The sequence below is a fragment of the Cynoglossus semilaevis genome, chromosome 1 (genome assembly GCF_000523025.1).
Source record: "Cynoglossus semilaevis isolate Cse_v1.0 chromosome 1, Cse_v1.0, whole genome shotgun sequence".
Classification (NCBI taxonomy): domain Eukaryota; kingdom Metazoa; phylum Chordata; class Actinopteri; order Pleuronectiformes; family Cynoglossidae; genus Cynoglossus; species Cynoglossus semilaevis.
Genome location: NC_024307.1, coordinates 31,387,075 through 31,401,362, shown reverse-complemented (window position 1 = coordinate 31,401,362; position 14,288 = coordinate 31,387,075). Strand labels below are relative to the sequence as shown.

Genomic DNA, 14,288 nt, shown 5'->3' with positions numbered 1-14,288 from the left:
ATATATATATATATATATTTTTTTTTTTTTTGGAACCTACATTTGACTGAAACTGTTTTGTTTTTGTTTTTTTTGTTGTGGGTCTAAGACAAAGACTGTGGGTGGAACAACTACCACCGAAAGGAAAAGTAACTGGTTTTGGATGATCATAAAAAAAAAAAAGAAAAGAAAAAAGAAAACCAGTCAGGAACTTTTCCAATGACACACACTGGTCTGTGGTCCACACACTGGGCCTCACCTGATGGAGCCAAGTGTTAAACATGAAAAGACTTGAGGACCATTACTATGTAACCTCAAAATAGAATTTAACTTCCAAATGGTCAGTGGTTAAGTCATGTTTTCTTTTAGTAGTTTGGCTTGCCCGGCAACATAAAGTAAACTATATATATCCTGTTAGGACCCCATATAATCTCCAGCCAGAAGAAGCACAGTCTTCAACTGAACGCCGCTACTGCGTCACTGAAAAGTTCAACTGGAACTGAACTGAAGACGACGTTTGCTGGCAGAATTTTCTAGAAGCAAAAAGGAAGTTGGATGGATGTAGTGATGCAATACAAAATAAAATTGGAAATGTGTTCCACTTGTTAGCATGTTACAGTAATATATTTGACTTACATTGCTCTTATATTATTCTTGTGGACTAAATATTACAAAATATACACTGCTTATAAAGTGGTTTTCCTCTTGGTGGCCCTTTTTGTGGCTGTAATAGTTGTCTCTGCTTATAATGTGGTTTTCCTCTTGGTCGCCCTTTTTGTGGCTGTAATAGTTGTCTATCACCGGTGTTGTTTTAATGCAGGAGTACAAAGTAGTATAACTGACTAGATGTATAATGACGAGGAAACTAACTAAGGATTTATGAAGTTACAGGTGTTAAAGTGCTGGCTGATGTTTTGTGAGAACCCGTGAGAGGAGAGGGAAGTTGGATTTCTGCATGATGTTGTGAATGAAGTGGCAGATGGCACCTGAGCCCCCTTTCATTCACAGTGGCTTGTGTCAATTCCAGTTCATCCTTTGAATCACAAGGTCCCACGTGTGTCCTGACAATGACTGCTCCGACTCATGAGCTCTAAATGTTGGACAGTCGAGTGTCCATTTCTACCGGATGAGAAACTAAATTTGAATGAGATTTGTAATTTCCTGCTACAGCAGCTTGATTCCATTGTTGGCAATGCAGCATGAGAGGGTGAACTGAGCTCTTAAGTCATTTAACAGACAGCAAAGAACAAAAGAAAATCCACAAAAATACTTGCACAACCGAATATACCTGCGGTTTCTAGGGAGAAAAGAGAAAGAAAAAAAAAATACAGGTAACGTGTAAGATAGTAAGTCATGGCTGTACAAAAAAAGCAGGGAGGGGAGGCAGTGCTTCAGTGAGCGACATCGAGAGGGAGACACACGAGAAGACGCTGGAACAAATACATCTGTTGCATCACGTATAGAAACAGTAGTTCTCTGGTCATTACTTTAGGGTAAAAACATCACTTTAATGATACGAAAGTGTAGAAGGAAACGGCTTAGCAGCTGCTACCCATTAGTGGTGTTTAAATAAAGTGTAGAAAACATACTGACTGATGCTGCGGTAAACAATTAACTAAGTTTACTCTTCTCCGAGGCAGCAGTTTAAAATCCCAGGACTATCGTGGAGCTGAAGCTGAAGACAATGGCATACAGAGTTTTCCCTAAACACAGAGATACTGTAGCTTGTTACTAACTCTGTTGTGGTAGGAGGAGGTTGCGTGTCTGTGTGTATTTATCGTGTTTTGGACACTAAAGGACATAATGTCTCTCTCACCATTTTGTAGCTTCTCTTTGCCACCAGCCAGAACCCCGCATGGAAGCATGCCAGTCGGGGTCAGACCCTTCAGTGTCAGCACACTCTCACTCTCCTCTCTGTGGCATGGAGGAAAAAATGTAAGCAGCTAGAACTGAGCGTTCGGCAAAAAGTAAAAAAAAAAAAAGTTAACAAAAATAAAAATAGTGAAACGTGACGATCCAGCGACTTGTATTCCCAAAAGATATTCTACTGAATATTAGTGAAACGTGACGATCCAGCGACTCGTATTCCCAAAAGATATTCTACTGAATAATATCTGTGAAAGAAAATGTATGAGCCAATCCGTTACATGACCTTATCCTACCTGAGCACAGAGAAGACTCTGGCCATCTTTCCAATGGCACGAATCTTGTTGCGTATGACTTCCTTACGGGCAGAGGCGGTGGCACCTGCAAGAGATGGACACAGTCTGACTGAGTGTCACTGAGACAACACTTACAGTACCTTACTGTACAGTTAGCGTGTTCTTGATCTCACGTTTGTTTCACTATTAGTTGAATCCAAAAGTGCATCAGTAGACCACGATGCAAACACAATGTTGTTATTGAAGCCTGGAGTTCAGATTAAAACCAAAATTCTGGACCCACACGTCACCACTGTAAACATTCAGTGCAGTCATGCTACTGTCATTTTACCACTAAAACATCTGAACTGATTTTTATTAGAAATCCTACACAGAATTTTCACCACGTTGTCTCCAAACATTTTCTTTGACATTTCTATGACATGAACCGTAAACAGCCTGGTGCTGATCCAGACGTGTCTGATGAGCACACACTACGTGAAATTTTCCTGCTTTGTGTTTTGGTAGTGTAGACTCAAACAGGATCGCTCTGCTGAGACACATGTAAAGGCCCTGGGGAGGCAGTATGGAAGAATGCATGAAGTATGAAGGATGGAACTGATTGAGTGGTGAGACGTTGGACAGAGGGATGAGCTGACAGTCTGATGTCTTGTTACAGTCTCCCACTAATCTGTGTAACACGGTGTAAACGAACACGTGTGCCCAAAGGACGGAAACCTACATTTACTATATAAAACTGTTTCATCACTGATTTTATTCAGTGATTTATTCAAAGAAGAGAAAAAAGTGTTTGTTTAGGAAAATTAAAAAAAACAACAACAATAAAACAAAAGTGTTAGGAGGGTCTTTAAGCAGTGATGTTAGCATAAAGAGCAAGCACTGGACGAAAGTCGATTGACTGCAGTACACACCGGTGTGGCCAGAATTTGTACCTTTTTTGGGGGGATATATTAGCTGTCCTTCTCATGAAAACACCCCCAGAGGAGAAGATAAGAGAGAAGAGAAAGGACAGAGTGATCAGTGGATGGCTGCAGAATGAAAGAGGAGGCGGAAAAGGAGGTGGCAAATGAAAAAGGGAGGCAACAAAACACAAGTGTAAAGAGAAGCGATGCCTTGAACACAAAAACTCTGGAAAACATAGAAAAGAGAAATTAGATGAGGTAAAACCAAAGTAGTTAGATCACAGCATGAGGAAGACAGAGATAGAAATACAGAGCGAGTGTGAGAGAGAAATGAGAGAGGATGCAAAAGAAAAATATGGAAAACAAATGTAGTGAGGTTTTTAAAATACCACCACAAACCATAGAAACAAAGGCAGATAAAGAGCAGGGCAACAAAAATCAAATTGGAGATTACGAGGGCACAGAGAGGGAGATCACAAGATCAGAAATGAGAGGGATAGAGGAAAGAACTAATCCAGAGTCAACACACTCAGAATTAACTAAATATATAAGAGAGGCGGAGACAGCTGCAAAACCCAAACAAAGAAATGAGGAGACACAAGAGCGAGAGCCAGGAAATGGATCGACTAAAAGCAAAGGATAATTCAGAGGAAAGTGACGAGACAGCTACGATAGAGCATTAGTTCTGTCTCATTTCAAATATGTATTCAAACTACTACTACTACTACTGCTACTGCTGCTGCTGCTGCTGCTGCTGCTGCTACTACTACTTCAAAATTTGTATGGTGTATTAAAGTAATAATTAAGTAGCATTTAAAATGTCTCCACAGATTCCTGGATCTTAACTTTTTTATTTTTCTATCTATTACCTACTATATACTACTGTACCTAACGTAAGATTTCCACACATTTAAGACCCAGCCAAACAGACCACCAGACTGTTCAGCAGACTTATCTGCATTTGTAGTTTTTGCAGTTCTGACAATTACGATTTACTTAAATGTAATGTTAAAGTTATAAATAGATATATATATGTATGTATAATCAGATATATTTAGACCTCAGCCCTTGGTTCTGTTCATAGGATCAAAATGCAAAAGCCGTGGGGAAAAAGGCAGGATAAGGAGCACAGGGAGGAAGAAGTGGTGAAATCATTTCCTTTTCTGCAGGAAATGCAGGGACAGGCGGAGTCACAGTGATCATGTCATTGTAGATAAGCTTTGGCCTCAGGGACAACGGGAACTTGTGAAAGTTCTTAATGTTACAATGAATCACTGAGCTGTTGGAACTTGTTGGAATGTGGAGTGTAAAATAATGTGGAAATACAAAGCATATTTGAGACATGCAGTGAGGTGTTTCTGGTGTGTTCCTTCCTAGAGTCAGATGCCTTTCAGAGTTTTACATGCTTGGCTGACATCCTGAGAATTACATCTGCTGTAAGCCTGGTGTGATTGATCCATTCATTCAGCTGACTCATGCAACGTCCGACAGTTTCTGGGTAGTTCCTCCTCTGATCGATGTTGAAGAACACTGTTGAGTAGGAGTTTTTGGTTTGGGCATTTTTCAATAGAATATCCCTCACTCCTCCAGCTCTAACTGTAGCTAAATCTAGACCTGCTCTACAGTATGTGCTTTGAACACAGGGTGGAGCAGTGAGTGAGTGTGAGAGTGTGTAAAATATGGACAGTGTTTTCGATTCCATACAGCAAAGAGCTCCCTCTAGAGGAGCTGGGCAACACTGCAGTAACAATTGTGTCATCTGAAGTCTGTCTGCTCTGCTTACCATCCAGCTCCTCGTCAGTCGTCAGCTCATCGTTGGAACAGATGCTCAGCACGTTCACTAGCATCTCAGTCACTGCAAGGGATAATCAATCAATCAATAATCAATGACATTTTACTTTTAGTAAAGTAACAAATGGAAGAACCAATGCATTGACCAAACCAATGATTACCATCTACTAAGTGCTAGTAAAGACACTATGCATAAATGACACAACAATGTCAATTTAGTCCTTTGTTCTTATATGGTATATGTCTAGAATTAGTTTGTGTCCATAGCTGCTCACCCTTCTCTCCAACGAAAGGCAGGGACCAAGTGAAAACATCCATGAAGTTGGGCAGCCAGTAAGGATGAGGTGAACAGTTGAACTGTCGAATATTCATCACGTTGTTCTCATACTTCAGAACAGCCGCTGCAGAGGGGCAGTAAAAAAATAAATCAAAATTGTTACAACAACCACACTCTATTTAATTATTTTGAAGTATTTATATAAACATATATGGATCTCAAATATAAACATGCATGGATACACACGTACTTAACCAGTACATGCATATATATGGTGCATAAATAGATATATACACATGTATACAGACACAGACATAGTATATTTTACAGTATGTATATAGAGGTATTACTGCAAACTTTACCAACATGGTTTAAAAAAAACCTTTGAACAACATGAAACCAATCGGCATTTAAATGTTTTTACCTTTAACAGAAGAGAAGTACATTGGAGGTAAAATAACCAATTGACCAACTGTCTGTAAGCTGAGCCTAAAATAATGAACATGCATCAAAATGAAAACAAAACGTGTGCGCAGAGAAAGATATGATAAACGATAACAAAAATTGATCTCATTTTCACCCAAGCATGAGGACTTCCTCTGTGTATTGATCACGGCCCCATTTGAGTGAATGGTGACAGTCATTTGACCTGACTAACTGAGCAGAAACACGTGGCTCAGCATTACGTCTCTTTAGCAGGAGCACTTTTCATTAGAAAACGTACAAAACATCAATCTCTGATGGTCGAAGAACAGAGAGAGTGGGCAGAGACAGGAAGCAAAGGTAATGAGGGAAAGGGCTGGTAAAAACCACCATTAGGAATCTTCTCATCCTCCAGGCAAATGGGTGGAGAAATGCTGACCAGCAAAGGCTCTCTTAAAAGGATCTTTCCATACATAAATACTAAGACTGTGCTGCTGCTTTAAAAAAGCTAAAATATAGGATAAATATCTTTATTCTTTGACAAAAACGAACCCACTGTGTGCCCACTTGAGATGAAGCCAACAGTTTGCACAATGAAGAACAAAGAGAAACAGAATCTACCACTGTCAGACAGCCTGTGTTGGTTGCCTGGTAACAGTACAATGACAACAAATTTCAAACACAACTCAACACATAACACCTCGAAAAACCTAAACCTTACATTTGGTTTTGTGGAAGGTTGAACTTGAGAGAGATTTCAACCGTATGCTTAGAAGAAAATGTACTATAGTGTTCCCTCTCTATATCGTGGTTCTCCGTTCACTCCCTCAGTACATCGCAGAGAGATTACTGTACATGCAAAAGCACAGTTGACATTAAACAGTTCACATTAAATTTAACATTTTATAAATGACTCTGTTTGGCTACTATAAAATACTAAAACACCTTTTTTTTGCAAAGATGCAGTAACCAGTATTCTCACCATTTAGTCATCTACATTTTTTTTCTTATTAAAAGATTAACCCAAATTTTAAATGATGTCCTTTTTATATGTGATATTTAGGTCAGAATTTAAAATCCAGTCACGCAATTCCATTCTACATGTTGTCTAAAAAAACCATGCAATCATGTTATTTTCTTGTGTATATTGGTATTTCCTTTAACTACATGTTGTCAGATGGGCTGTGTGTTTAAAGAGAAACACCTGTCAAATACAGGCCGTGCCCTTTGTGACCTCAGTCATGATTTAAGCAAAGTGTAAACGCTACTGCTGAGAAAAACATGAGAGCCTCCAGACACAAATATATCCATGCTGTATATAGAGAGGCCTGTGTCTCTTATGCACCAGGCCTGCCTGGTGGCCCAGTTTTAAAGAAAGCGGACACCGTGCCTGGGTCACCATAGGGGACTTTCCTGCCCCGGCCCCTCTCTGGGTCAGGAATAGCAAGTCATCAAACCTGGCATCCCGAGAAATTCTAACCTCAGTGGCAACACAAACCAGGTCAGAGAATGTCCAGCCAGACCAGGGGTTTGCCTCAGAGAGAGTGGATGGGTGTGTGTGTGTGTGGTGGAGGGAGGGTTGTGTGGGTGGGGGTCAGTGTGCGTGTAATCATTATGGTAAAGTAATGCACAGGCTGCAGTATTTATAGTGGTATAAAAAAACAGTGCATTTTCCTGCCATTCCACGCTGCACTTCCTCCAACACAAACAATAAAAACCTCCTGCAGGGAAACTGAAAGTGTGAGTGTGTGTGTGTGTAATTAATTTATTACCAATATCAGCAAAACACAAACACCCTGTCCAATAAAAAAAAAATCAGTGTTGTTTTGACTCTACTCAGATCAAGCTGTAGGTGTTTATGCGTGTGCGTCGGGTTTTATGAAAGCTATTGTACACGTGGGCAGCCATTGCATAAACATCACATACTGCATAAACACCGTCCAAGCACTTGATTGAATGCAGTCATGAAATCCCAAAGGGGAAAACGGAGGATGGGAGAAAAGGTCACCTCCCCTGCCATTGCTTCTTCAAATCAGATTCCCTTTAAAGGAACGGAGACACGTAGGAACCTCCCCTGTAGAACACTTCGAATGTCTTCAGAGGACTGCTGTGTAAGAAGGTCAGGACTCTGGGTCTTCGTCACATTATTACATCAAAAATGTAGATGAAGGCAGCAAGAGCAGAACTTTGCTCCGTGGTGATCTGAAAACCCATTAATACAAATTATATGCAATTATACATGTTGTTTCTCACACAGGACGCAGCAGGGTGCTGCCCTTGTGGCAGCCAGCTGTGAGTTGTGTTTGACGCCAGCTAAATTTAAAACCTGCGTGACCGCCACTAGATGTCTCTACTGTTCCGATGCTGCTTCATGGGGCAGCCAGGCCAAGGCCTGCTGCCACGGTAACACAGATATTGCCAGGCTGGGCCCTCATTAATTATTTATAAGGGAGTGCTTTCCGCCAGTTTCCGTGGCAACAGAGATAGTTACATCTGCTTTGAGATCAGGGGGAGATTCCCAACATCCTGCATTCATGCTGAAATCTGTGCTTCTGGTCTTCTGAATAAAGTTCACCTGAGTGTGTTTTCCACTACAGATGGAGACACCCTCCATGTTCAGTTAAGTGTCAAGTGTCCTACATTTATTTAATGGAAACTACCTCAGCAAATCACGTGAGTCTGCTGTGTTCAGAGAGTGATAAAATGGTGCCACAGTGGGAAAAGCATTATGGTTATTAATGTTGTGGCCTTCTTATGGTGGGAATATTTGTTTTTAGGAATTATAGTATTTACATTAAAGTTTTAAAAAAAATTGCTGTGAATGTGTCGACATTCTACATGCAAAAGAGGAGCATAACAAGTTTGGGACATACTGTTATATGCTGCACACACAAAGGAAAGTGGAGACAGCAGTAATGCATCTGAAATTACAAAAACTGCAAGATGTGCATGAAGTATTTCAAAATCACTCACTTGTCTTCATCATTAAAGAAGGTTTCAGATTTGAACATGAAATTTTAATGATCTTTATACAAAAGGGGCGGAGCCATTTGTGAGCTCCAGTGAATCCTGTGCGAAACGGTAATGATTTTAGAAGTAAGGGATGCATGTACTTTTGCATGTTAACTTTAACTCAATGGTTCAAAGAGGACAGTTGACCATAGGACATTCCCATCTTTCACCATTGTTGCCCAAAAACCAAACGTTTTCAGGGCTGTAACCTGTTCTCTATTCTCTGTCATTTTTGATGATGAAAACCTAGTTTGAGTGATTGAACCCAGATCTAAAAAACCTGGTGTTATACATGAAGGGGAAAGTCTTTATTTAAAGTATGAATCATTGTTGTCAGTGAAGCGTATGTTTACCAATTTCCCAGTGAATGTTTACAAAAAGTACAGAAAAACCAATTGATGACCAGTGTGACGATAGAATGATGGGTGTCCTTAACCACAGATACCCTACCATTCATCCATGACAAGAAAAAAAAAATTCCCTTCTGTGCTAGCGTCACCATTGCAACTACAAATGCAAGGGCCAGAAACCAATCATGCCACCACATTTACTTTCTCCTCAAATCACCTCTCTGTACTACAAGCCACCAATCAGCACAGAGCTGCTGGCAGGAAATGAGAAGAAAACTGATTGTCCACTTTGACCACTGAATGAACCGTGACTAATGGTCCTGCCCTTACTGTTTCCTCTTTACTGTTGCACAAAATAAGTTTACATTTTCCTCCTTCTCCCTCACTGTCATTCAGTTATATAAGGTTTACATCTACGAAACACTTCACTTTTTTGAGTAGGAGATAAAAGAAAAAAAAAAGTACTGGTACCACATCAGAGCCATTTCCTTTTCATTCCATCCCAGCCCTCATAACCATTAGGACTCAGTTGTTGGCGTGGAGCAGTCAATAATGATGCAGCAGAAAATATTCCATTAATACAAAACTGCAAGCAATCTCCAGAGTGAACGACTGCCAAGTGCACTACCACCCTTCTCTCCGTGCCCCCTCTTTCCACTGCAGTCACTTCAGGATGTAAGCTGTGAAAGCCCAACAGTGCAAACTGCTAAATCACTGCTGCAGTCCTTTTATTTACCGCAGCTTCCCTGCTAGCTCACAAATGTGTGTGAGTGCCACATTTCTGATTTCCCTAAAGAGCTGCACAGGTCAGAGTTGTGATGGACACCTCCTCAGCACCAGACTGCTAAACTAACAGCTGCTTTGAAAGAAAAACGGTGGAATGAATGGCATTTTAAAACCACGTGTTGATGATCCTGACTCAGCTACAAGTTTAATTTACTTTCACTGAGAGAGGGCTTCCCTTATGTCCCCACTTCTTACCACCTCCCCTTTAATGATCTGACCAACTCGCAGGAGCAGATTGATGGGACCAGTGGGCGCCTCATTCCTCCGTTTAAAAATGTATGTGCCCGCTCAATTGGCCATCAATCACGGCACATGCTCAGTAAGCTTAGGGCTCTGGCGAGGAGCTGAGAGCAGAAAAATTCATTACAGAGGCTTTGCTTCTACCAGTGAACCCCACCCACATGACTGATTGGAAGAGCATCAACAGGACAGATAGAGGATTGGTTAGTGTTTGTGTGTGTGTGTTTTAAAAGCAGTGACATATTTACCTTTGGTTGCTAGAGATAAATGTGAGGCATTTTTAATCTCCCAGTGCTGAAACAGCTGTGGTTTCTACACAAGATCCACATGTTTGTTCTAAACGAAGACACTACATACTACAAACAAACATGGAATAATATTTTACTTTCTGATAAACACGCCTGCACTGGAAGGCCTTTTATCAACTGTGGGTCAACAAGCTGCAGCTAAAAACAGAGGGTGCAGAAAGTTCCCACATGGTGGTGTCTGCTGCCAAATCCAAAAGCGCTGTTCATGTGACACCACTTTGTTTGTTTATTTGTATTGTTTTGTTGACTGCGAGCCCTTGGAAGATTAGTTGGCATGGAACAAGTAGGGTCCTAATAATAAACAAGGAACCATACGGGGACACGTAGCCTCGTTGTTTCTTCTATATTTACTGTGCAGAGGGAGAAGGAGGGAGGAAGGACGTTGAGACTGGAAAAATAAAAAAAAGAAAACCAGAATCCTAATCTCAGATCAGGGAAAACACCTGCAAAAAGGACTACAGCGCCAAAAACTAGGCATAATGTGCTCATACCAGCAGCTCTGATATGGCATTTAATCAAAACAGAAACTGCAAAACAGCGTGCACCAGCACCATCGGTCTTTCCTTCCCATTTCCATTTCCTGTAGTTTACCCAACACCCCCATCCAAACGGGCCTCCACAGCCCAAACAGATTCTGACTGTTCTCCAGGGAAATGTGCTGACTCACAGCAAACAGAGCAGCCTATCTTGTTGAGTGGGCACCGTAGCGCAGCACAGGGCACCACCAGATGCCAAGTGAACCCGTGGCTCCGTGCCCATTTCATCTCACGGCAGCTCTGTCTGTGCACTGAACCAACCACAGTCTGCTTCGTACTTCATATGATGGGTATCGAAGAGAGCTCTCTCCTTCAGTGGAATATCAATCAGCCGCTAAATGTTCAACATGACAAATCAAATGAAGCCAACAACTGTGAGATGTAGGTACTGAGAGGCAAATAATAAACCAATGAATTACCTGCTATTACTAATATTTTTTTGTCAGATGTATTAAATAAAAACCATCTCATCTTTTCCTCCCTCTCCATACCCAGAGAATTAGCTCCAATTATGTGTTTGGCAGCCACTGCAGCATTTCCATTTTCATTAATGAAGGATGATAACTCAACTAGTTTTTTTTGTTTAATCGATACACTGAATTTTTATCGTCGCACTTAGACGCTCCAATCACTTACGGGAATGAAATGATTCTTAATCTCAATAATTAGACATGAGTTGTACCTCCTCTGACAGAACAAAAGCAAAATCACTTTGAAAAAAAAAACAACTATGCCGTAGTTGTAGTAGGAACAGATTAGATCCCTATAGCTTAGAAACAAGACCTTTAAAGGTTTACTGCTTTGTTCATGAAACAAAAGACACTATCAGATATAATCGCTTACCTTTATTGTTGTAGACATCTAAGTAATTGGGTGCAGAGAAGATGGTGATAAGGGACGGGAAGCCAGTAGTCTGGCTCTTTCTGTACATGCGATATCTGGAAATATAAAACAAATAAGTAGAGTAAAAACGTAAGGGAAGGATAGAAAATATCCTTACTAGGTTTGATTCAGCTATTGCTCATGCATGATCACCCTCTTGGGTACGATTAGGTCCAGCAGTGTTAACAGAGACTTATTTTCATTCTGACTCTGTTTGTCTTGTGAGCTGATGCATCAGCCGAGGTCCATATTCTCTGGAGGGTTACACTTTGTGTGCTTTCACGTAGTCATGTGATGCTAGCGCTCAAATATAAATATGCCAAGTCTGCAATGTGCGATATTGGTATCTACTATAAATCCAGAGACTATTTATATAAAAATGCGTAGCACTAAACTAAACATTGTATATACATTGTAGTGTTATTAAGTAGACATTCTAACATTTTGAACTGAATAATGTTACATCTGTGATAACATCTGTGGTTGGTGGTAGCTTGGGACCAAAAGCTTTCTTGGGACATGGGGACATGTCCCATGTGACCTCGCAGTTGGAGGTAAACAACCTTACTGGGAGGCAGATCAGTTTGAGGCATCCACCGATCAGGCTGTTTATGAACCAAACTCTACTAAAAGGATTTTAGAGGTGTATTGTTCCTGACTGAATGAGTCATCTCATATCTGACAAGCCCATTCCTCCAGCTGGACTCATTTTCATTTCTTGGATTAACATGACTTCTCTTAAAGTTCAGACAGAACTGAAATAAACAGACAGGCTTGAGTATAAAAATAATAAAACCCAGAGCATCCAGGAAGGTTTTCATTTAATACTCTCGTCTGAATCACTCTGTTGTGTGACAGATCGAGGGCAGATGATGGGAGAAGTACTTTAACACTTACCCGGCATCTTGCGCTTCATGGGCCCGGATGATAGATAATAAGTTATTGTGATGTAGAAATTCACAAACTGCAGGGTAGCTGTAAGTAGAGACACAAACATTAGGAAGAAGAAAACAAAGGTTAGAGATCAATAAAAAAATCCCAAAGTGAAGGGAATCATTAATTATCCTCAGAGAAACAGTTCAGATTAATTTAGTTTTAAAACTAAAACTGCTTGGTCAGTAAATTACAACTTTCATATCCACTTTAACGTCCTCCTAAAATCTAAAAGCAGGCTGTGTGATTTATAGAAAAACGTTTTCACAAGTAGGAAATTTACGACTCCGTCCATAGAGTAACTGAGAATATTTTAAAGTAACATTTCCACTGCAAAAAATACTGTGTGTATGCGGCATCCTGCTCTATCAAATGAAGCATTTTATTTTTGACAGAACCTTCGACAAAATTATGTGAGTATGACCCACGATCCATAGCTTTTTCATCTTCTTTTAGGAAATACAGTAATTATTTTGAAAAGGAGGCTGGTGTTGATCTGTTCAGGCTGCAGGCTGAGAAACTAAAAAGCTTCAAGCCAGGAGTAAAATTACAGTAATATTTTCCATCCGGCAACCTTTCATCCTCTGACAACGGATTGCTATAAAAAAAATCTTTGATTCTTTTCGAAAATGAGTTTATATTTAGCTCATTAAAAAAGCCAATGATTTAAACAAAGATGTTCCCATTTGTTGCAGTGCTTAAAGCAAATTCACATCTGCCTTTAGTAATAAAAAACACACAGCTACACACACTGTTGAGACAACATCCACTCGCAAAACACATCACACATGCTTGTCTATTAAGAAACTCAAATCAAACTCAATCAAAAACGTATTTGCAGAAATCACAGAGGAAGTACTCCTCGGTACAGAGGGTATCCCAGAAAATCTGGAAAAAGACTTTCGGAAAGCAAGTGAACACAAACAATAGGTTTTAATTAAAAATGGGCGAGATCACGACCCCTCCACCTGCCTATATATATATATATATATATACACACACACACATATATACATATATATATACATATACATATATATGCATATATATGTATATGTATATATATATGTATATATGTGTGTGTGTGTATATATATATATATATATATATAGGTGCTTAGCGGGTACTCCGACCCCGAAGCACCCACGGAGATTAACGAGCAACCATAGAGACTGCCTAGCACCCATGCATAAATCACCCCCTATGCGTATACTGTATCTCTCACTCTATATATATATATACATATATTCCCTATGAATGTTGAGTAACAACTTATATCTGTTAGGATGTTACCTTACGGACAAGCTTTTTAACTACACATATTACTCCTATTACCAACTACTTCAATGAATATCTCACTCAAATACCATAAGAATCAACATGACTTTCTATTGAAGCTCACCCAACACAATCCACTGAGGCCAAAAGGTCCTCATAAAAAAGTTGATTTTCAAATCCTTCTAAGTAGTTGTTTACCAAAGCTTTAAATGAGGGCCAACTATAGCTCTGGGGAAAGGTGCCAAACTGTTTAAATTTAAATTCAGAAATATTTTGAACACTGTTCCTTGGTGAGTTGTTTAAATCTCAAAAATAATTGATACGTGTAAAGTTGCGTTACTGTTTGTTCAATGGAAATAAGTGACAGACCTGCATAATATGTCAAGCACTCAGTGATTGTGTGGGGATCCTTTGCTGTTGGCAGAGGCC

General features: G+C 40.0%; 1 protein-coding gene across 4 annotated transcripts in view; it reads right to left on the bottom strand.

Moving 5' to 3' along the window:
- The window catches only part of LOC103390268 (serine/threonine-protein phosphatase 2B catalytic subunit alpha isoform), a 62,286-nt gene that overhangs the window by 6,584 nt on the left and 41,414 nt on the right, over positions 1–14,288 (bottom strand). For 2 of the 4 annotated variants that reach the window (XM_008326072.3, XM_008326089.3), the window contains exons 7-12: positions 12,546–12,623; positions 11,610–11,704; positions 5,110–5,235; positions 4,827–4,898; positions 2,142–2,226; positions 1,796–1,893 (exon numbers count right to left, since the gene is read on the bottom strand). In XM_008326072.3, coding sequence (XP_008324294.1) covers positions 1,796–1,893; positions 2,142–2,226; positions 4,827–4,898; positions 5,110–5,235; positions 11,610–11,704; positions 12,546–12,623 — 554 coding nt within the window. Of the gene's footprint in view, positions 1–1,267; positions 1,277–1,795; positions 1,894–2,141; positions 2,227–2,306; positions 3,101–4,826; positions 4,899–5,109; positions 5,236–11,609; positions 11,705–12,545; positions 12,624–14,288 lie in introns of those variants that run through there. The other 2 variants (XM_017035766.2, XM_025056936.1) reach the window with 2 other exon arrangements.